The sequence below is a fragment of the Solea senegalensis genome, linkage group LG13 (assembly GCF_019176455.1).
Source record: "Solea senegalensis isolate Sse05_10M linkage group LG13, IFAPA_SoseM_1, whole genome shotgun sequence".
NCBI lineage: Eukaryota > Metazoa > Chordata > Actinopteri > Pleuronectiformes > Soleidae > Solea > Solea senegalensis.
This window is the reverse complement of record NC_058033.1, coordinates 16,504,438-16,527,123: the sequence shown is the minus strand read 5'-3', so window position 1 is coordinate 16,527,123 and position 22,686 is coordinate 16,504,438. Positions and strand designations below refer to the sequence as shown.

General features: G+C 38.3%; 1 protein-coding gene across 7 annotated transcripts in view; it reads right to left on the bottom strand.

Moving 5' to 3' along the window:
* Positions 1 to 1,858: 1,858 nt before the first annotated feature.
* The window catches only part of LOC122779366 (RNA-binding protein Musashi homolog 2), a 315,696-nt gene continuing 294,868 nt past the window's right edge, over positions 1,859 to 22,686 (bottom strand). For 3 of the 7 annotated variants that reach the window (XM_044041611.1, XM_044041614.1, XM_044041615.1), the window contains 4 exons: positions 20,384 to 20,563; positions 15,743 to 15,897; positions 11,293 to 11,363; positions 1,859 to 9,431 (listed from right to left, as the gene is read on the bottom strand). In XM_044041611.1, the coding sequence (XP_043897546.1) occupies positions 11,322 to 11,363; positions 15,743 to 15,897; positions 20,384 to 20,563 (377 nt within the window). In that variant the 3' untranslated portion in view covers positions 1,859 to 9,431; positions 11,293 to 11,321. Of the gene's footprint in view, positions 9,435 to 11,292; positions 11,364 to 15,742; positions 15,898 to 20,383; positions 20,564 to 22,686 lie in introns of all 7 variants that reach the window. The other 4 variants (XM_044041616.1, XM_044041617.1, XM_044041618.1 and 1 more) reach the window with 2 other exon arrangements.

Below are 22,686 nucleotides of genomic sequence, written 5' to 3'. Positions count from 1 at the left end.
ACAGTGAACTCTGACAGATGGCGTTTCATAGAAAATGAGTCATGTGACATCATTTTGACTGTTGCTTCCTTTTTAAGCAACTTGCTCCGCGGACCTCGTCTGGGCAAAGGTCATTAGTCACCATTACTCGATAGTCATCCTGAGTAGTTATAGCTCTGATGAGTTAGAGCTCTTATCCAATTGCACACAGAGGCATTTTCATCTACGTCTGTTGGCCACGCCTCTTTAAAGTGGGAGGTGACTACACCCTTGTCAGAGCAGACATACTTTATCTCAAATGAGACTTAGATGCAGTCTGATGTTAGCCAGGCAACAAAATACCATTTGTGTGGACACATAAGCTGGATTTAATCTGTTTGCACAACAATGGTTTGTGTGTGTGTGTGTGAATGTCTGCACATACCTTGTGGCTGAACTCCGATGCCCAACAAAATAAAACAAAAAGCGTTAAAGTAAAAGTTGAAGTGGAAAAAATTGTGACGAACACAAAATACAGGAGCAACTCCTTTTGTCTGGGAATAGTATTGATCTGAGTCAGAATTATAGATCACCGTGTCTGAATGATTGATGACCCTGTTGAAGCGCTCGTCTCTGCTGACAGACACACACATTCAAAAACCCTCGATCAGTGAATTTCAATGCAACAGTAAAGCTGTAGAATCACAGTTGATTCTGGTCGAGGTGCACATACGATAACTATTACATTGTTGATATAATGTTAATTATTGTGTGAATTCTAAGTAGATAGTCCATGCTATAAGTAGTCTACAGCAGGGTCTCTCAATGCTGGTCCTGGGGACCCACTGGCCTGCGTGTTTTAAATGTTTCCCTGCTCCAACATACCTGATTGAAATGGTCAGCTCATCGGCAAACACTGCAGAAGCCTGATAACGACTCAACCATTTGAATCAGGCGTGTTGGAGCACGGAAACACACACACACACACACACACACACACACACACCTGACTTAGTCTTCCAGTCTCCTCTCTGAAAACCAACCCGGATGTAGTGATATACTGAACGACTCATGGATGCAAAAAGTCAGTTTTTAATGGAGCCAAAGTCAGTAAGTTGATATCAATGCTAGTGCCAGATCTTATTTAAAAGAACATGATGTCAATTATGTGGATTTTGATCACTTTTTTGGACCATGCTCTGTAAACCCTGCATGGTGTAAATCCTAGTAGAGGTAAACAACCATGTTACGTTCCAAATCACCTTTCTTTCTCATTCTGACGCTCAGTTTAAACTTCAGCAGATTAGATATTTGAATTACTGAGCGGTTGAAGTGTTAATTAAGAGGCTGGTGAGTGTGTTTATATTGTTGTGGTTCACCTCATCATGACTCAGAGTCAGACTCATGTTTCTGGCGTCTAAAATACAATCCTCCATCCCAGGTTAGAAACAGAACTAATGACTCACTGATGTGACAATCACATCAAAGACTATTGTGAGCCTCTGAAACTTGTGTTTGCTCGTCAGTTTACACACCGAGCCTCAGCTAATATTGACGCTCTCTCTCCATGTGAAACTGCTGATGAAAAAGAAAGCGTCGCTGGTGGATGCAGGGCTTTTTGTTTTTTTTCCTGAAAGAGCCGCGTCCTCTCGAATTCAGGGAGAGACCACTGAGGGGCAGCAGAATCCCACGCCAGCACTTGTTTGTTCCATGTCAGCACTCAGACTCTATTAATCCTGCTGTCTGCTGAGTGACCTCGAAGGATCCCGGCGCTGAAGAAAGGGAATGTCTCACTCAATAATCACATGTGATACTGACGTGTTGACATAATACTACATTTTTCATCTAATATTATATATTTATATATATATAAGCAATACAGCAAAACACTGAAAACAAGTAATATAACAATCCAGTTTATTTTATTTATTTTTCCAGACAGACACATCAATTTCTGGACCACAGTAGAGGATGGAAACCTTTCACAGACATTTTTTGTCAATATTATTATTTGAAAATACAAATATAAAATTAGACTTTCCACATTTGATATGTGAGAGACCCCCATCCATTATTATTATTGTTCTTGTTATTATTATTATTATTAATATTATTATTGTTATTATTATTATCATTATTTTAAGTATACTTTACAACAGGGCTTAAGCAAGCCATATGATAACCTGAAAGATGCTTTCAGATGTCAGTCAAGTCTGTCTGTCTCTCGCCATAAAAAGTCGGTTAACATAAAAAAAGGGGGCAAGTGTTAGGAATGGGCAGACAGCAGTGAAGTGAGCCGTGTGCTGAGCCTGCAGAGAAGCGTCCACACAGTGTGAAGGACTTGGAGGCTTCTGTCCACAGGCCACACACCAAACGTCACATCATGCCACGGGAGCCACAACTGATAAAGTCATGATTTGACAATTACTATGAACCTGGGTAAATGAGGCAAATGTGTGTGTGTGTGTGTGTGTAGCCTACTGCATTTCCACTTATTTACAGTACTGTGCAAGTCTTATGCCACCAGTGGATTTGTTTTAGCGATGCTATCATGAAAATAGATAATCATTTGAAAATATTTACACTTTAATGTGTAAATGCTTGACTCTTTAGCCTGTAGGAGCTTTATTCCCCCCCATACGGTCAATGATAAAATACAGGAAATATGTGTAAAAATGTACACGTACATGTTGGTCTGATGCTTGGCGCTACATGTGTCTGTCCTGGCTAACTATGGAGCAAATCTTGTTAAGTTAAATTTAAACTAATGTGATTTGATCGACGAGCACCTGTGTTGGGATTTTACTGAATTGGCTGCCGTTTGCAAAGTTGAACATTTGGATTCACACAATAATGTGACCAAAAAGTGACACAATGGACCCACAATGCCGTTCTGCGGCGCTTGACGGCTCTATTCAAAACATGCATGAGCATACCATACACATGTTGCATGAGTGGGAACTCGTTTTTACATACAATCATAATTTTCCATCAGTGGTGGCCTAAGACCTTTGCGCAGTACAGTGTGTTGCAAATGTACATACTATTTTCATTCAATGAACATGAATGAGATGGGAAAGTTTTCCCTAAAACACAAAACTAAACCAGTACAACTTGTGTTATTTCTGTCACCTTGAAGATTTCATGTCCACATGTTTCTACCATGAAAGAAGGGAGCGTGAGATAGTTGAGGGTCATTCTGTGGACGTGTGGTCACTGTGACAGTATCCGGTATCTCTCAGAGATAAGGGCACAGTGTCTGCTGTGAAACGCCATTAGCACCACAATGAATACTTTTTTTATTTTTATTTTTTTGGTAAAAATGCTCCAAAACTTTCATTAAGCCTCGAAAGACAATCTAATTAGTAAGAAATACGAGAGGAGCCTGAAACGCTCCTCGTCTGATCTCACAGTTGCTCAGATTCATGACGCCAGACAGATTTACGTTCAAGGCAACAAAAATCTCACAAGCATGTGTGTGCGTGTGCGTGTGCGTGTGCGTGTGGGGTTTCCTCACAACAGATGGGATCACTAGTTTGGCCATTGCCTAGCACTTGCCTCGAGATTCAAGTTTAAATGGATACAGTAGTACACTACAAACGTCAACACCATCCAGGTTTGACTTTTTTTTTTTTTGAAACTTTTTTTGATTAAACCGAGACCCTCCCCTCTCCCCAAATGGATAAGCTAGTCTACTAAGATGTGTGACATTCATCAGCTGTAAACCGCTGTCAGTTTGACATAAAATGAAATTACAGCAACAGAGCCATGCTACCTTAAAGTCCAAGCGACAGGATCACAAAACAACACAAAAAGGCCTTTTCTTCTCTCATGGTGGGAGAAATGAACCAATTGAAGGTTAAGGTTTTCAGTCTTAACTGCTTAATTATTCACTTTCAGCCACTTTGCGCTGCCGCAGTGAAGACACACAGAGTGAATAGAGTATTTTATGCTTGACCTTCTTTTACTGGTGTAATGTTTTTAACAAAATATTCAGACAAACTCAAATTTAAGGGACAATACACTATACAAATTAAATATAATTATTGATTCATTTCCACTTAAAGTTAACATTATGCACTTTAATGTGCTATTAAGGTTGGGACATATTTTTAAATAAGTTAATGTGAGTTTTTTGGCGGGGTAAATATTGTATTACTGTATGTTAATAATAAACAATTGAGTTTTATTTGATAGACCTAACATCTTTTGGAATATTCACCTATTTTCAGGCTTTCTGGCATCGCTGAAATCATTGATCTAATAATGTCACCGACCAAGCTGCCATTACTGTACGTACTGTATGTAATCTGACAGTCAATATTAGATGAGAATAATAAAAAACATTATCTTATCTATTATTGTAATGTGTGTAACATTCAATTAAAAACCTCATGAGATGAATGAAATAACTGATATAAAAAAGGCAGATGATGTTTAATTGAAACAGCTCTTGACTGGAGTGTGAACACAGCGTGAGCTCTGAAACTGAATTGGCTTCATAATTGGTTTGTTTATTCTCGGATCACAGCAGCGCGTGCACATGTAACCGGTCTGAAACATGGACATCCTATAGCACAGTGTTTGGAGCAAGAGCTGAGAATTAATACAATCAACGTTTAAAATGTTCTTTTCTGCTTTAATTTGGATTAAAGAAGAATCACTGCAGCTTCAGGCGCTGGTCCAGAGTCACAGCGTGGACCTATGACTCAGATATTTAAGACAATTTACATAATACTAAAGAAAAATTATTTTTATCTTTCACATAATATTATGGGAAAAAACTAATTATATTACAATCATTATGAGAAAAAGTTGTAATGTGAGAACGTTATTCTTTTAATGTTACAACATTTTTTCTCAGAATATTGTGCCTTTATCCTTGTAATGTTACAACTTTATTCTCATATGTTGACTTTTTTCTTGTAATATTATGACTTGTTTTAGTCAATATGAGAGCAAAAGTTGTACAATTAGAAGACCAAATTTGTCACATTACAAGAAAAAAGTCATTATGAGAAAAAAAGCTAAACATTACAAAAATAGTGGGACTCTGGCGAGCATGACAGCGGCGTCAGTACAACAACAGAGGGCCCAAGGCTTTACTGCATATGGATTCCTATGATAAATTAAAGACATATGGCATTGCAATAAATGCTGGAGGAAGAGTCGGGCTGTCATCCAGTCCTTTCTGCTGCTTTTTACTGAGAGACTTGTCATTTTACGACTTTTATCTCATTACTCACAATTTCTTTAGATTGGCCCTATAACTCCACCAAAGATACACACACTGGGACAGAAGATGCCATTTTCGACCTGTAGTTTACATATTAAACTAGTTTAGATATTGAACTATCTTGTCTAAACACTGAAGTATTGTTGTTTTGACTGATGTCAGAAACATAATAAAGAAAATCTGTTTCTCTCTCAGGTCAAAACATCTACTGTCGACTTTACACTGCAGTACAGTAACAATGAACATGCTTATGTTTTAGGACTTATGGTATAACAGTCACCTTACTAATAACAATGTAATAGTGTGGTACTATTACAGTAGTACCATGTTATTTCCACATTAGTATTCAGCAAATAAGAAGAGTATTACTTTCCTATTACGAGTAACCATATTATGACTATATTGTTACTGTATTGTCATGTACAGTGTCTGTAAAAATAACATATCTCAGTGACATTTGCTCCAGAACTCACATGCACACGTTATGACGTGGTGCACAAAGAAAGCGCAGCTAGTTTTTTGGTTTAGAAGTGATTTAAAATGTGTTTTTGTTGTTTCTTTTAAAGGTTAAAAGGTTTCTTAATGCTCTGATTCCCACTTATTAATTGTATTTGCTTGAACCCTCAGCTCTTTAGGTAGCTCCCTCTTAATTATCTTTAAAATTAAACCAAAAATCCATGGTGAGATTCCTCATTTCTGAAAGAACGAGGGCCACAGAGAGAATCAATATTTTTAATGGGAAACTAAAGACATATGTTTTTAGCCTGGCTTTTAACTGAGTTTCATCCATTTGTCTGAATTTATTGCCACTTTTTATTTCATCTGCTCATAACTGGATTGTCATTCATTTAATCATGTGAAGCACAAAGAGTAAATCACTTATTAAGGAATAAACAAGTCTGATTGGAGGATTGATTTGTCATTTGTACACACACACACTTCTATAAAGTCAGTATGTGTTAGCAATGTTTAATTAGAATTGATAAGAATAACAAAGGTTTTGAAAGAAATAAGAGAATGCAAAGAGTGTTATTAAAATGCATTAAGACATATATGATATTGTATTAAAGGTCATTTATACAGCACTGCAGGTGATTTTAGGACTCGTGATGTAAACTTAAAAGAATATGAAATGATTTTTTTTTAATTATTCTTTTAAATATTTCCCCATGATTACAGCACAAGTCCCTCTTACAAACTAAAATGTAGGTTTTGCATATCTAGCGTTAGCATTTAAGGTAGTATGGCACACACCCCTTGCTAAAACATTCAAGGGTGGGGGTTCCAAATAATGCCTTCAGGTGTACAATTCTGTTTTCTCTCTGTTATCCATCTATGAGAGCTTTGGTTAGCTGAAACCATGTGAGCGTGGCGATAAAACCGAAAGAAAACAGAAAAAAAAAAACGAAAAAAAAAACGTACAGGGAGTAAATTACAATGAACATCTATCAAAATATCAGAATAACATGATCATTTAGAGAAAGGTCTATCTTGACTGGTCCTAAGTCCACTATTCACTACAAGTATTATATTAATGAGTCCTATATAACATCTACTTTGTAATTACAGGAGATAGAAAAAGAGTGCGCAGGGGGGAGAGAGAGGGAGAGAGAGGAGAGGTAGAGTGAGGGAGAACAACAAAGAGCACTACACTGGTATCAAAGACAGCACTCTGTTTACAAGTTAACTGTGAAGTTTCTTTACACACTAATGAAATACATGAATGATCAACAAAAGAGAGTCCGATCTTTGAGGATGGCAAATGGAAAGAGAGAAAGCGATGGATGCACAGTTACATTTTAATAGTATATTACAATTATTCATATATAAACCACAAAGTATCAATAAAACTCTGATTAAACTTGAAATCAGCAGAGAAGCATCTTTCATTGTTGTTTTTTTTTATAGTTTTGTATTTTCTTTTACATTTGAACATTACAAGGGTGTGTTTTTTTTTTCCTCTTTACTTTTTATCTTGATACTTGATCACACTTCCATATTTTTCTTTTTTTGTTTGTTTTTTTTTTCTTTTTACTTTTGAAGTATCCAGCATATTTCTTTTACCTGGTTGTTTGGAAAAAAAGAAAAGAAATGAGACAAGAAAGTGGGTTCAAAAATGAAAACAACAAACACGTGTGCAGCAGGTAAAGTAGTTCAGAGAACACACACACGCACACGCGCACACACACACACACACACACACACACCATTCATTCCATCAGTGATGTTAAAAAGCAGGCTGCACTCCAGAGCATTATTATTATCTTGTGTAAAAACCTGGTGCAGCGACAGACAGCGAATAATTCAGTGTGACCTTTTGACCCTGTATAAATATCTTCAGATGATGCATGGGTCGAATATATAAAGAAATGTACACTGTGACATATCACTTACTATTTCCCAAGCGGTTAACTCACCTCAAAACTTTTTTGAAGTGTTTGTCAAGTCGAGAAAACGTGAACCCAAAAATCTCCTTCATTCTATCCCACACAGGGCCGCTCTTAACAAGCCAACATATACATGTGCAAACAGGAACAATGGCCTGTACTTCACTACTCACAGTGCAATGATTACTCACTTTATTCAGCTTTCAGTGTTTTTTCCACTTGTATTTGCCACTATAGAATAAATTAAAACCTGCCAATGATTCATCAATAGAACTCACGAAGGCTGAGGTATGGTATCAAAATGTTTACTTTTAACGAATTCATCCAAAAAATAAGAAAAAGAAGAACGGTTTCAGAGAACAGCGTCACACAGCGGCTCGCGGACACAGAGCCCAGGTATCATGTTCCAAAACAACAACAACAACAACAACAACAACAACAACAACAAAAAGAATCAGAAACACGCAGGATGAAACAAAGGAAAACAGACGTCTAACAAGTTCCTAACAAGAGTAGAAAAGTGTCAGGATGCACAGAGCAAAGGAAAAAAAGCCCGGTTCAAGTTCTAACGAAGTACAGTGTGCTTTGGATTCAGTCGTCTTTTTTTCTTTTTCTTTTAAAATCTCTTTGAAATGATGCTGATAATGTTCAACAAATCAGGCTCTTTTTTTTTTTTAATTCTCATCTTCTCATCTTAAAACTGTGTTGGTTTGACTCTGTGTTTGTAAATTTGCTGGTATGACACGTTTGTAAAATGATTCAGCTTCAGTATTTACAGAGCGAGTGTGTCGTGTTCTGTTCTGTTTGACTCTGGGGTCGTTTTTCCAGCAGAAAAACAAACAAAAAAACATGTAATAATAATAATAATAATAATAGTTACTGTTTATAGCTTCGTCTTCTATTCACACGCTATAACATGTTCTTTTGACACACCATCACAAAAATATGCTATTCTCTCACTGAGTTGGTTATATGCAGTGACTGGAATAATATGTACAGCTACATTTCATTTTCTTAAGTTTGAATTCACAATGTAGTTATATGAAATTTGTTATAGCATATATATATATTTCTAAACAACAAAAAAACAACACTTATAAAAAAGGACCATAAAAATATTGGAGTCCTCTTTGTATTGCCCAAAAATAGGTAATTATGGTTAACAATGAGACAGCACAAGAAATAAAACAGCTACTAAGATTTATTACTTAGATACCTTCTTTAAAGTTTCAGTAATTTTTTTTTTCTCCCCAAGATTTTTTTTTTTTTGGCGGGAAGACTGAATGTAACATCCCATCATTTTTCCTTTACACTGACCAATACAGAGATGGAGACATGACTTGCAGATATTCTTGGCTGTAAACCCCACACCGCCCACCCCCACCCCCCACACTTCAAACAAAAACATTCCATTGACACAAATATACCAGAAGGTCAAATGAAAAATGACACAAATTAGGGTGGAACTAAAAACGACTCGCTAAAAAGAAAACTGATGAAAAGAAAAGCTGACAGAGGAAGGAAACAGGTGCATGAGACAGACGTGAAACATCATAGACCAAACCAGGTTGTGAACGTTATAGGAGGTTTGGATTATAGTACAGCAGTTGTTAATTTTCTGAGATGACTAACATTTTCTTTTCTTTTCTTTTCTTTTCTTTTCTTTTCTTTTCTTTTCTTTTCTTTTCTTTTCTTTTCTTTTCTTTGCTTTTCTTCATCTTCATGTGGTTTCCCACTTTTCCTTCTTTTCACATGGGTGACACTGTAGTGCTTGAAGTTGGATTAGCATCACCTGCACACAAAGCCAATTAGAAACTTCGTCCTGTCTTTCCTGGGCCACCAGATATACTCTGCTGGACAATAAAAAAAAAAAGAAAAAAAAAAAGAGGGAACAGCAATCATATTAGAAACAGTTCATGTCATGGATTCGTTTTTCTGACCGACAATGATGAGGTTTAATTCTGACATTAAAAGATAAAAGATGTGCCGTGTTGTGTTTTTGTGATATCATCATACAGACAAGATTCAGTATGTGCTTATACACAGCTGCACTATAAACACCTTGATGAACTAACTAGTCAAAGGTAAAAACACGGTCATTTCATTTATTGAAATCATCTCCACATCCGCACCATGAACAAATAAGAAGTCTCAAAAAAAAACTAAAGAAAACAAATGTCTGTAAGCTCATTAAATGAAACCCTCACCCCATAAGATTCGGTTTTACTCTGCGTTCCATTTAGATCGGAACTCGGGAGTCACCTCTGAGTTCATCGAGTTCCAGTTAAGAAGTTGGTGCCAGTGTTTATCAGCTGATGAGGTTACCATAAATACAAGTGTGATCATTTTTAATTTTATAATGTTTGTCAGACTCTAAGTCATACTTGAATCATGTAAGATAGTGAGCCCAGTCTTTATTTACATCGTAAGCTCGTCCTAAAACCACAATCTTTGTATTGAATGACTTGTGTTTTACTCTGTTGTGGTGATATGTTCAGCTTAGTAGTATTAGGTTTTCTGGTTAATAACAGAACTACATTGGCTGGCAGCGAGTTGTTAGAGCATAAACTCTGTCTCCTCATGTTAATCTGACTTTGAGAAATCAGATTAGCTGGACTAACAGCTAATCTGGGGCGGAGCTTTGACAAGAGCAACACCAAATTCTTTGTCTTTTCTTTCCTACACAACTTTATTTATTGATGTGAAGATGATTTCAACAAATAACATTAAACAAGTGATTCAGGAACTAATGACAGACTCAAGCTTTAATTTAGCAACCATGTTCATATACATGTTCCTCCACTGTGCGGCTCTATGATAGTTGTGGTGCTTATCTGGACTGGTAACACATGCATAAACGGATCACATCACACAGTTTCTACAAAAAGAGCTGGAAGCAGACACAAAAGCCTGAGACAATTCGAATGGGTTTTAGAAATGACAGTGGGAGAATTATTCACGAGTGACAATGTTAGTGGTGAACATGGATAAATAAGTAAATATCACGAAAGAGGAATGCCCTGTTTTCATATAGACATTTCACGGAGTTGTCAGTCTTTTTTTTTTTTTGTAACTAACTACATAACTACTCTGTACCTGCATGGTTACGTGTAAGTGTCATAGAGTGTGATTTAAACTAGTAAATGAAGGGGAAAACTAATTTAAATGATTAGGAAGCAAGAAAGGAATGCCTCAAAACTGGTAGCATGTCTGTGATCATGTATAATCACTGGGCATGGAACAGTGTGAGAACTTCATGTCACCTAATCAAACATGTAGACCTTACATTTAGTTGGTATTTTATAAATAATAGTATTTTATCAATAAATGGCACAGGCTCCCCCTTGTGGCACTTTACAAAAAATCCCAAATTGGCATTTTCAAGTGAAATATGAACTATTTTCCTGATAAATAAATACAATTCACCATAAACAACTTATTATTGTTAATGTGAGTGTCCCTAATGGTCACACTTCATTCCTTCCTTCCTTCCTTCCTTCCTTACTCCCTTCCTGTCTGTTAGGGAATCAATCAGATCAACTCGCCCACAGAAGCCTTATGACTACATTAACCTTGTGTCACACTCACACTTAACAACCAGCTCTGTCACTTTAAAAGGTGAATAAACAATGAATAATGCAATGAACATACATTAGAGAGAGAAAGAGAGAGAGAGAGAGAAAGAAATGCACAGTAAATAAAATGCAATACCTCTGATGAGATGGCAACCGGCCACCTGCTCAATGGTATCCATTTGTAAAAGCTGTTGCAATCAACGGGCCCTAAAAGTGTACAGTTAGTGCTTTTGTCAGTATGCAATTCAAGGAAAGAAACGTGAGTAATTATATCATCTTTATTTGTCGCTAACATGAATGTGAACCACTGGATTCTGCTGGATCATGTAGAGCAGCAGAGCACAGAGTATTTTCATATATATTCAACATCTTTATTGTTAGAATGGGGAGATAGTGCCTAGAGCAACATGCAGACCTTTTTTTTTTTTTGACAATAGTTAAAGAAAGTATGTGTTGAGAATAGTTCTAATACAGAAAACCCCATTCATGTTAACATATACAGCTGTCATGTGGAGTTGTTCTGTTCTCAGGTCACTGTGCTGCAGAAATCCTTGGATTCACACACATCAGTATAAAGAGAAGCACTTTCAACGGTCATTATCTGTCTTTATCACCTCCATCAACTAATTGCTCTCCAATTGTCTCGTTAAAAAAAAAAAAGTGGAGTTCATTACTGTTTCTTCACCGTGGCTGTTTAGATATTGGCTACAGGGATTATTGAGAGTGTTAGACGGGAAAACACATCAGTGACTCACAAGGTGTGTGTGTGTGTGTGTGTGTGTGTGTGGTTTGATGTGACGTGAGTACAGTTCAGCAGCGTCCGCAGTAAACACATTTTAGATCTGAAATATCTTCTGTTTTAATGTGAACTGAGAGGTCATCTCAGGTCATCTCATGTCACCTCTCTGCTTTGCTGCACTCTTAAATGGTCTTTTAGTATGTAGTATTATTATAGGCACAATTTACATACCGCATGAGAATCAAAAAAATGTGTCTTTTATGATATAGATACAAAAAGCCCCATTTCTCTATGAATATTTGTTGCATTCAAAGACGTGTCTTCTAATGCAACACTAAACTATTGTTAGAAACTGTTGCAACAAATAGAAAATAATGGAAACAAATCGCCCCATTTCCATCTGTAAACTGTCTGCTGGTAAAAACCAGCCAGCCTGGTCTTTCATAAGAAATCTTTTTACTTTCTACACTGAGAGCAACATATTATGGCAGATAGCCAGTGGACCTAAAACAATTAATAGGACAAGCTTTCATTAGGAAGTAAACAGCCAATACAATGTATTGTTGCTGTTAAGCTGTGAGTTTGTTTGGATATCATAAATCAGTTAAACTAAAATTAGGGTGACACATTCATTTCATCCTCTCGAAATTGTAATAATTTGACTAAATGGATTTATGTACCATTTTTCTCCAAAGCAAAAAAAATGTTGCAGCTTGACATATTGACATCACTGGATAAAGGATAGTTTAGATAGTTTTTATGAGAACCTGAGACATGGATCTTAGCTCATTTCTGAAAAAACAGATTTTTACTCAATTAAAGGTCAACCTAATGAAATCTGTACCTGCTTAAGTCGATTACTCAGTTACTTTGTTTATTAGACAACCTTTTCCCACTGAAAACTGCACTTTGCTTTGTTAACCACTCACTCTCGCACAATGATCGCAGAGAAAATCAGTGATTTTACGTCACAGCACACAGGAGTTGTTGCTGCCTCCATTAGTAAAATATGTTATTTTATGACTTCTGTGTTTTAAATCCTTTGTTCAGATTAACCAAAGTGACACAGACATTTACCAAAAGTGGCAGCAGTAGACCAGTAGCTCCTGTCTCCTGTGAGCTTAAAACACAGATTTACTCTCAGGACTTTGGTGCAGGAAAGCAAAAGGTTAGAAAACTTCCGTTTCCAGCCAGTAAGAGCTGTCCAATAGTGAAATAAAGCAGCCAAATTGTTCTTAAAATGTCGTATATTTAAGCAGTCATAGATTTTTTTAGGGTGGCCCTTCATTAACCATGTCTCAAGCTGTTTCTTAGAACACAAATCCCTCAGCGCTGACTGTGTCAGTACCTCATACAAGCACAGTTTGAAAATCACTTTATTTACAAAGTTTATTACTTTCATGTACATCTTGTAATCTGTAGAGATTGGGAAGAGTTTGTGACCCTGTTTTCTTGCAGCACTAATGGGCTTCTTATTTCACCCCAGTGAAGCTATGCATGCATTCATCACTTGCTAATTTGAGAAAGCAGGTGTTATTTGACAACTTACAACGTGTCACTCAGTTCACTCATGTACAACAGTAGAAACATGACTCAAACAGGCCTCACAGTGAAGCTCTGCCCTGCTGCCGCTGCTGATGCTCTACAATCCCCAACATTCAGAGAAACTATTTTAAATGACTTATCCACTGAGCTCCAAAGGGAGACTAGCACATTAATGTTTCCCTTTGGGAAGATGGAGGATCGTCACATTGTTAAAAAAAAAACAAGGTCTTAAACATTTGATTATGTGGATCACGAGCTAAGTAAAGCTAATTTAATTTAATGGACTATCATTTGATGCAGTCTTTGGCTGTTCTTACACAGTTCATTCAGCCATACTTGAGATTTCTAAGTGAACATTCACACAGTGAATAGATAACGATGCATTTTAATTGGATGAGCACATCATATTCACTTTGAAGACCAACTTTGGAGAGCTAATCGAAATGCTAGTCACTGATGGAGCCGCAGAGATGAGGTGAAATAGGGCCCTCCTGAATTCCTAACCTGCTCCGTTGTTATGGTACATCAAATGTGAGGCAAATCTTTTGCCCGACGATATAAGCCGAGATGCGAGTAGACACAAACTGTGTGAATCCTAGGAAGATGCAAACATTTGCCCTATTTGCTTCAGCTGCTGAAGTTGAAATATTGAAGAAATAAAAGTTGCTGTATAAGAGGACACTGAGTCAGTGTGAAGATGAAACTTTATTCATGCTTTTGATTACATGTTCCTATAGTTAGCAGTTGTGTTTAGTCCTGTTACTGTGTTCAATTGGATGATTCGATGACCCAAGTTGTGGGGGAAAAACAACTGGGAAAATTGTTTTGTTTGGTTTAAGTGAAGCATTCTATGAAGCACTTTCTCTGGAAGGCTTTAGCTGAACAACAACATTGGATTCAGGATAAAAAAGGCTCTCTGAATGTTGGTGAATTTGTGGTTTCAGCAGAAGTTGGCAAACTGGTTTCCAATTTATATTTCATGTCTCCTAAAAAAGCACCAATGATGCATTGTTGATACCTGTTCCCCTGCCACCAGCAGCAAGCAGGACAAATCATTTAAGCTATACATATCGAGTTTGCTGGATAAGAGAAGGTTGCTAGTGCTAACTCGCTATGGCTTTGTATTTGTTTACAATGCTCGATTCATCATTTCATTGTCTACTGCTTTATCCTAGAAAAGCAAGCTAGCATTTTGGACAAATACAAAGTTATAGTGTTAGCACATTGCTAATGCTAGCTATTATTTACGCTTGTAATTATGCACTTGATTTGTACAGCTTCATTTCCTTGTGTCGCTTGTTTCTGGGGTCAGGGGAACAGGCATCAGTGGACATTATTCACATTTATTTTGTTTGGGCCATGATATCTTTAAGACAACGCAATATGGACATAAACTGGAAACCAGTTTGTCACTCTCTGGATCATCGGAAGTTCATAGAGCCTATTGGTTGTAAACGGGTAAACCTCTTCCTCAGACTCACTGTTTGCTGACCTTTTTACTGGCTCTCAAAGACAGTGGTGTACAATGAGACCGGTGCCACTATCTGTGTCAGGAACAAGAGGAGAAATTATTAACAAGCTGCTGCTCGTCCACAAAAGGCAGACATCATCAGACTAAGCACATCACTGTTCCACTGTCGTCTCTTGTAGCCTCAGCAGTCTAACACTTATGAGTTGACATGGCAACCAGCAGATAACTGATCAGCAGGAGGAAAAGTGCAACAGCCCCCCGACAGAGCAACTGCACCTGGGCAAGGACAGCGGGACAGACAAAAACCTTGCTTATGCTTTGTCCTGGCGCCGGATCAAACTCAACTCTGGGACAGCTGGGTTTCTAAAAATAAGGGACATTTGTTCTGGGAAGGTGACATAGGGTCTGAAGAAAGGTCATATGTGCAACAGCTTAGGGGAATGAACATTTACATTTGACACAGATAACTTTCAGAGCCAAGGCTGGGTTTACCCTGGAGTACAAAAAGCTTAACAGACCTGCACTCACAGTAGGAAAAATAGACCACACTTCCACTTTACTAAATGCATTGCATTTGAGATACTTTTTAAGAGGTAGCGGTGGTGGATATTTTAATCAATTCAGCAGCACAGTGTAAAGTCTTACCATTAGTATGCTTTTCTGTTTGTACCAAAAAAATCAGGTGTTGAAGAGTTTCACAGAGGATCACAGTCACAAGCCGGGTGCATGTGCTTAGTGTCTAATTTTAGTGGTGGTATTCTGACACAGAAGCAGCAACTGAGCTCAGAGTGCAGTCAGACATGACATCAACGTTTTCATTTGACTACTCACTGTGATGCTGGGGCCAAACCCGGAGCCAGGCTGGGGGCTAGCAGCACTGATGTAGTTGCCCACAGCTGAATCCTGGCTGCTCGGTCCATACAGGTCAGCCACGGGCCCTGGACTGTTAGCACCAGGAAAACCTCCGGGCCTTGACGGGTTAGTGCCTGCATACAAACACAGCAGGGAGCAGAGCAGCTCAGAAACACCCCACCAACCATCACTGCTTTCCACTCTTACTTCACTGTGACTCGCATGGATGTTTGATTCAAAAGAACACATTACTGGATTCATATTTTGTCTCAAAGGGTTTTCTTTTAGTTCAAGTTACTGGTTAATTTAATTATAATTTGGCTTAGAATTAGTTTTCTATTGACAAAATGAAGAATGAAGCCAGTATGATATTCTCTATATAATCTACATGCTGTGTGTTATGCACAGGAGTAACATTCACTTTGTATAATCATGCACGATACAACACAAGCACATTGCTGGAAATACTCCCACCATGCTAGGAAACTAGTACGGTTGCGGTATAAACGTCATGCAAAATATGAGGGAGTACTTGAAAAAGAGGAGTAATGTGGTTATTATTATTGTTTTTAACAGATTTAAGATTTCACTAGAGCACTTAGAATGCAGATTTCTGTTTCCCTATATGCCCTGTTTCAGAAACACCAGCTGGAATATCATCCCTGATACTTTCAGCTTCTTAATCTGCTCAAGGAACAAAAAGCAAACGAGTTGTATGAGACAAGAGAGAGGGAGGCAAAAGGGGGAAATATAAAAGCTTGACCCCAGTACATCTGTAGACCCAAACTCAGGGGATAAAAAAGAAATACTGTACACGACTTACCACCTTTGCCCTGTGAGTAAGAAAAACTCTGACTAATAAAATGCCTTTTGAAAATCCTGATGCCAACTAAAGGCCAACGATGTTGGCAACACAAGGAAAAAAAATGTCAGGGAGAAAGAAAAATGCAATGATCTCTTAACAGCAATCTCCTCTGCTGTCAGTTTCACATAACCCTCCATTTCACCCTTATTCACAGACAGACTGTGGAGAGAGAGAGAAAAAAACCCTGTACGGCTGCATTAAAAAGAAAAATGTTCCAACCGCAGAAAATGCTCCATCTTGTCTATATATGAGCTCATGATCGCTGAGATGCCTGAGAGGAAAAAGCTTGTAGGATCCAGTAGAACTGCAGACACACGAGCAGTAACCAAAGTGTTTCACACATCTCTGCTCACAGGTCTAACTCACTAAACAAACATATTGTTATATTATTACAGTGACTAACCACGGTTTCTGTGATGCCTTTTTAGTATTATTTAATCTACATTTTTGTGGCAGCATCAGTAGTTTGAGGAGCAAACAATCCCAGGTAAATATGGGTCGGATTGTTGTGCAGGGTAACACAGGTGAAGTGATTTAACTGATAGTTCAAGTTAGGGCTGGGCAATATATCAGTATTATATCTAGATTGTGAAGATATTGGATATCATCATATCATGATAAAGTATCTGTGATGACTTTTCCAGGTTAGGGTTGATAATCTTCACCATATATATTGACAGTGTTATTGTTTCTAACACATGTAAATATCATTCATTTAACATTTAAAAACAAAGAAATAAACCAGGTATAATCTGAAATGAAAGGATAAGGGACTGACACAGAGTCAGTGGCGACTGTGCTGCGTTAATCCCGTCCAATGAGAACCAGCTTGAGAAAGAGATGCATGGAAAACCTGATTTTGGCCATGATATCTTAAGAATATGTTTGTAGCTTTATCTAACCATTAGCTAGCCTTTTCATCCTGGAAACTGAATTTTGTGGCACTTTGTAATTTGCTGACTCTCCCGTACCAGTCCTTTTAAAAAGATAAGCAAATGAACATCATGCCACAAAGGAGTTCTTGTTCCACTACTGCAATTTCAAATATGTCACTTTGTGACTTCAGAGTTTGAAATCGTTCATTCAGTTTACTTCGCTGACACAGACTTATCAAACGTGGCAGCAGTACACCAGGAGCTATAAAAGCTGATTTTCTCCATGGACTCTGGTGCAGAAGAGTGAGTGGTTACCAAATTCAGTTAGGCTGTCTGAGAGCAACATATTCTTAGGATACTCTAGTCTGGATTTTATTACTTTATTATTTATTATTATGTATTATGCTGACAGACATGTTGTCACAGAGACCAAGCATCTCTGTCTCAAGCTGATTCCTGGCACACTGGCCATGCACAGTACAGTAGGCACCAACTACACCTCTTTTGACATTTTACCAAAACTTGAACTATCCCTTTAATGGTTCAGCCTTGTGTATATGGGTAATAAAAATGCTGTGTTTTGTTTATGTCTCTACACAGAACATTATGTGCTTCATTGGCTCCCTTTGTCTTCCTAGTCATCCATTTTAAATAGAGATGCAGAGTGCACAAGACAAGTATTGATATTTGCCATTTGACATCAGACTGCAAATGGACGCTACTCTCCATAAAGACTGGAAGGAAACCTGTGCAACACAATTTTGAGCGTGTGTTTGCGAGGAGCACATTGCTCACCTAAACAGTAATTAAGTGATCGATGAAAGAAGGCTAACTTATTACCTCCAGTTCATCATCACCTTCATGACATCTAGTTAAACTAAAACACTCAAAAATGTGACACTGCGGTCTCCGATTTTCTTATCATTTGGGTCAAGGTCGGCCGCAAATATACAAAAGGAAAAAAATAAACAATGTGAGCGGAAAAGCTGCTGATTCGCTCAGGATTTGAAAATATCCTCTCAGGCAAGACAAACAACCAAAACAAAAATTCAGAACAAAAAAGAGCAGCATCAACAGAGTGACTCACTCTTCATCATAAAAATTGTTTTACAGAATGTCACAATCACAGGCAGTGTGCTGCTGATAAAAACAAACAAAGAATAAAAAAACACACACACAGGGATGATTTGACTTGTGTCACAGGAGCCTCTCCACTCCTGTGTCAGCTATAATGCATTATGAATAGCCACGCTGCAACCGAAATCAACATATAATGTCACTGGCATTTGTTTGCAGTGATTTAATTTGTAGCTGTGCATGAAATAAAACCCTTCACACTTCTTAACAGATCTACAGGAAGCAAAGAGAAGCATGCACTACTTAACGTTTGCCGTGCTACTGCGCTTACAAAACTGTTACGCCAAATAAGAGAGAGAGCAGCAGCTGTATTTGAGAACATGGAGTTGTATTTAAACAGCCTGCCTTTGTGTTCTTTTGCTGTTTGCTGCACTAATGTTGTGCACAGGAAGTCTGGGAGATTCCAACATTTCTCAGTTATGTTTTTCTGTTGTTATTGTGAAGTGGAGGCTGTGGCAGGATTCAGGCTCAGCTGCAGCACACAAGGCTTCATCCATACTACTCCCTTTTTATTTAAAAAAAACAAACTGTGTTTTCAGATTAAGATTATCTGTAACCATGCATTTTAGTTCCATTTCAAAAGTTATCTGACTCCATAATAACATGCATCACACAACTGTTACACTGGGCATTTGCATGTCGGTGGAAACAGGAATTTGATTACTTTACTTTGCAGTTTGCTTCGTTTCAGGGTTTCATTTTTGTTAAACAGCTGATCAGTTGATTATAATATGAACATTCTAGCAGCATGATGATGACATAAAACTGACACCTCTCACTGTGGTTTTAGTCTTGGCAAGCAAGTTTTAGAAGAAGAATAACCAAACAAAACTATCTGACTTTAGATATTCTAAGATATTACAGCTTACTTTAAGCTTTGACTACCACTAACAAGCTAAAATAATGCTTTGCATCAAATCCTAATTGCTCCTGTTTGTGGGTGCGTTACTGTTGTGTATTAAAGATGTGTTCAATAGAGAAGTAAACTTTCACTAATTCACAATCACAGATTTGTGCAAATATGATAAATTAAAGACTCAGTTTTAGCGTCAAACAATGAAAATGCATTCAAATATCAAAAATGGTCGCTTATTGTGGAGACTAGCATCTGCTCTCTATCAAATGTGTTGTGTGATTACATTTTTGTACCAGATAAAAGTTGACTTTAAATGTCACCATTCTGAAAGCTGCGATTACGTAAGCAAGATCAGAAATAGATTATGCAAAACCGTTGTCTGCTAGGTGTTCGACATTTGTGTCATTTCACACAGAACCTACACGAGCGTCATGTCATGTGTACAATTTAAACACTGAGAGCTCACCAGCGATACTCTCACTCTCACACATACTCGCTTCTTGCTGTTTATAATCCACATGACCCTGAGCTCTGACACTGAGGCCTCTGAACACTCCAGTATCATCAGTAGGTTTTTGTGGATACAAACAAATAAAGTCGGTGTACATTCTGCACTGAATGCGTTGCTCGACTACAGTTTGTGCAAGCAGGGGCAGCATCCTCACAAAGAAACAACAGAAATGTTCAAAAATCAAGAAAAAAGTAGGAAAACATGCAATTCTATTTTGTCAGCAAGGCGGTTTTATCAGTTCTTTTGGGAAGGGGATTTTTTTTTTTTTTTCTGAACAAAAACAAGAGAAAGGATTAAAAAGAACATATTCTGTATGGAATAATGTCATGAATCAAACTGAAAAATCCATGGATGAGATAGATGCGCTTATACAAACCTGGGTTCTTAAACTGATCCGGGCTGTGTAGGTGCTGGAGGGGGGAGTTGCAGGCGGAGGTGGCATGCTCACTGTGCAGCATCTGAGCCGCTTGGGGCCCCAGGGAGCCATAGTCAGCAAAGGAGCAGGGGCCCCCCCTCTGGTCACTGGGCGCAGAGTAAAACCCATAATCGGGGAGGCCTGGGAGATACAGTGTAGAGTGGGGAGGGGGAGGGGGAGGGGGGTACTCCATCATTGTGGAAATCAACTTTTTTTTTTCATCGTCACATATTCAGTGTCCAGATTGTTGAGCATTTATCTTGGTGGTGAGTTCACATTTGACACCATGATTTAGGTCACATCCTTTTGTTGAGTCTGTTTTAACTGGCTGGCTGCTCACCCTGCCCTCCCTCCCCAGCAGCTCCTACCATGTGACCACCCCCCCCGGTCTGCTCTATGATATACACTGGCCCTGCAGTTATGGACACATACAGTTTATTATCTCTCCTTGAAAGCCCATATTTAAAACATACTCAATTTACACTTATTACAGGACTTGACTCATGTGGACCAATGACACGACACAACATAATACACAAAAAACATAAAATATACAGCGAAGCCTTTGATACTTTGAGCCCGTTCAGACCTGGTGTTGACAATCGTCCCCGAGTGACCCGGATGATCACTAGCAGATCATGCTAAGAACTTTTCTCCTTAGATCCAAACACAGACACCCATCAGTGAGAGTAAATTTTACCTCTCCATTCAACTCATCCTTTTTTACACACCAGTAGTTAACCAGCAGTGCTCAGGGCCGCCCCTGTCCAGGGATTTGAACAAGCCAAATTTCCTCCCACTTGGCCATGGGCTGATTATGCATGACTGTAGAGACTGCTTCCTCAGCTGATGTCGTCTGATGTGCGGCACTTTCTATTTGTTTTTTTGCACACATACATTCATGTATTTGGACACAATGTTAACACTGATTATCACATGATTTCCTTTTCCAGCACTTTCTCATTTCATGTCCCAGCAGCTTGAGTAGTGCATTGATTCACTGAAGCTTGTCTCATGTCCTTTTTTCTCTCTCTGTCACTCACACGCAGACTCACACAGGCGCACACACACTCACCAATAAACAAACATCTTGTGTTCTCATGAACAGTTGTGACATCAGTGTGTATTTGAATAAAGGGTAGGGAATAGACCCAATCATTCATAGTCATAGGAGGATGCATTTGAATGTCAGGTGTGAACAGTCCGACTTAGTGTTGTCCTTATGCCATCAGATCAATGAGGATAAATGTTAATACCATGTCTGAACGTGGCCTTTGATTGTTGCATAACTGACCCTTGTCCCTCGTGTTGGTGTGGATAAAACCCCCCCTCCCCCCAAACTAAAGCATAATTAAAACACAGATCAATACATTTCTCATTTCAAACCTGGAAACTCTTTATCAAAGTACCTTAAGGAAGCTTTTGTCATTTAAATACAAAGAAACACAAAGTGCAACGATCAATAATTAATTTAAAGCCTTTTTTTTCCTGTCAAAAAGCTAACAGATGATAAGGTTTCCATGTGAAGGAGATACAGACACATTCATGTTTATTGATGAGTGGCATTCTGAAATCTGAGCACGTCCCAGACTGGCCTCTTCCAACAATTCTCTCTTTGACACAGATGGTGGATTATCAACAGTTTAGAAAATGTCACTCGACGATAAGTTGCGCTGACATTTATTGCTTGTCCTCTTAATCTGAGACAAGCTGTTCGTATAAAGAGTGCAATTAAAAGCAACGACTGCTTCTCACACCTCTTTGATAACAGTGAGTTAATCTACGCAGGAGGTGCTGAGATTGGTGACTCTGACTTCTTCATGCTGGGTTCCCCATGCTGTGTGTGTGTGTGTTTTTATTAGGGTCCTGGAGCGAATAGCCATTCAAAGCCACTTCACCTCTACCCATTCAGACTGAGACAGTCCACTTCTGCCAAATGGAATCTAAGCACCAGCCATGTTTCTCCTCGCCAATGCTTTTTAGCACTCTGATCTCACCACTTGTGGGCTGTCTGCCCACTCATCAAATTATAGGCTCCAAATATGGCAGGCTTCCCACGTACATCACATAATGCCTGACACATTGAACAAAGCTCAAGAAGCAATCATTCCATTTACTTCACTTAGACAAATGTCACTGAAAATTGATTGGCCTTGCTAATGAGGGAAACTGGATCAATGGAGTAATTATAATGGCGGGAAAAACATTTGACAATAGCACACACCAAGTTACTGGGAATTTGTGACGAAGTCATTCTAAATATA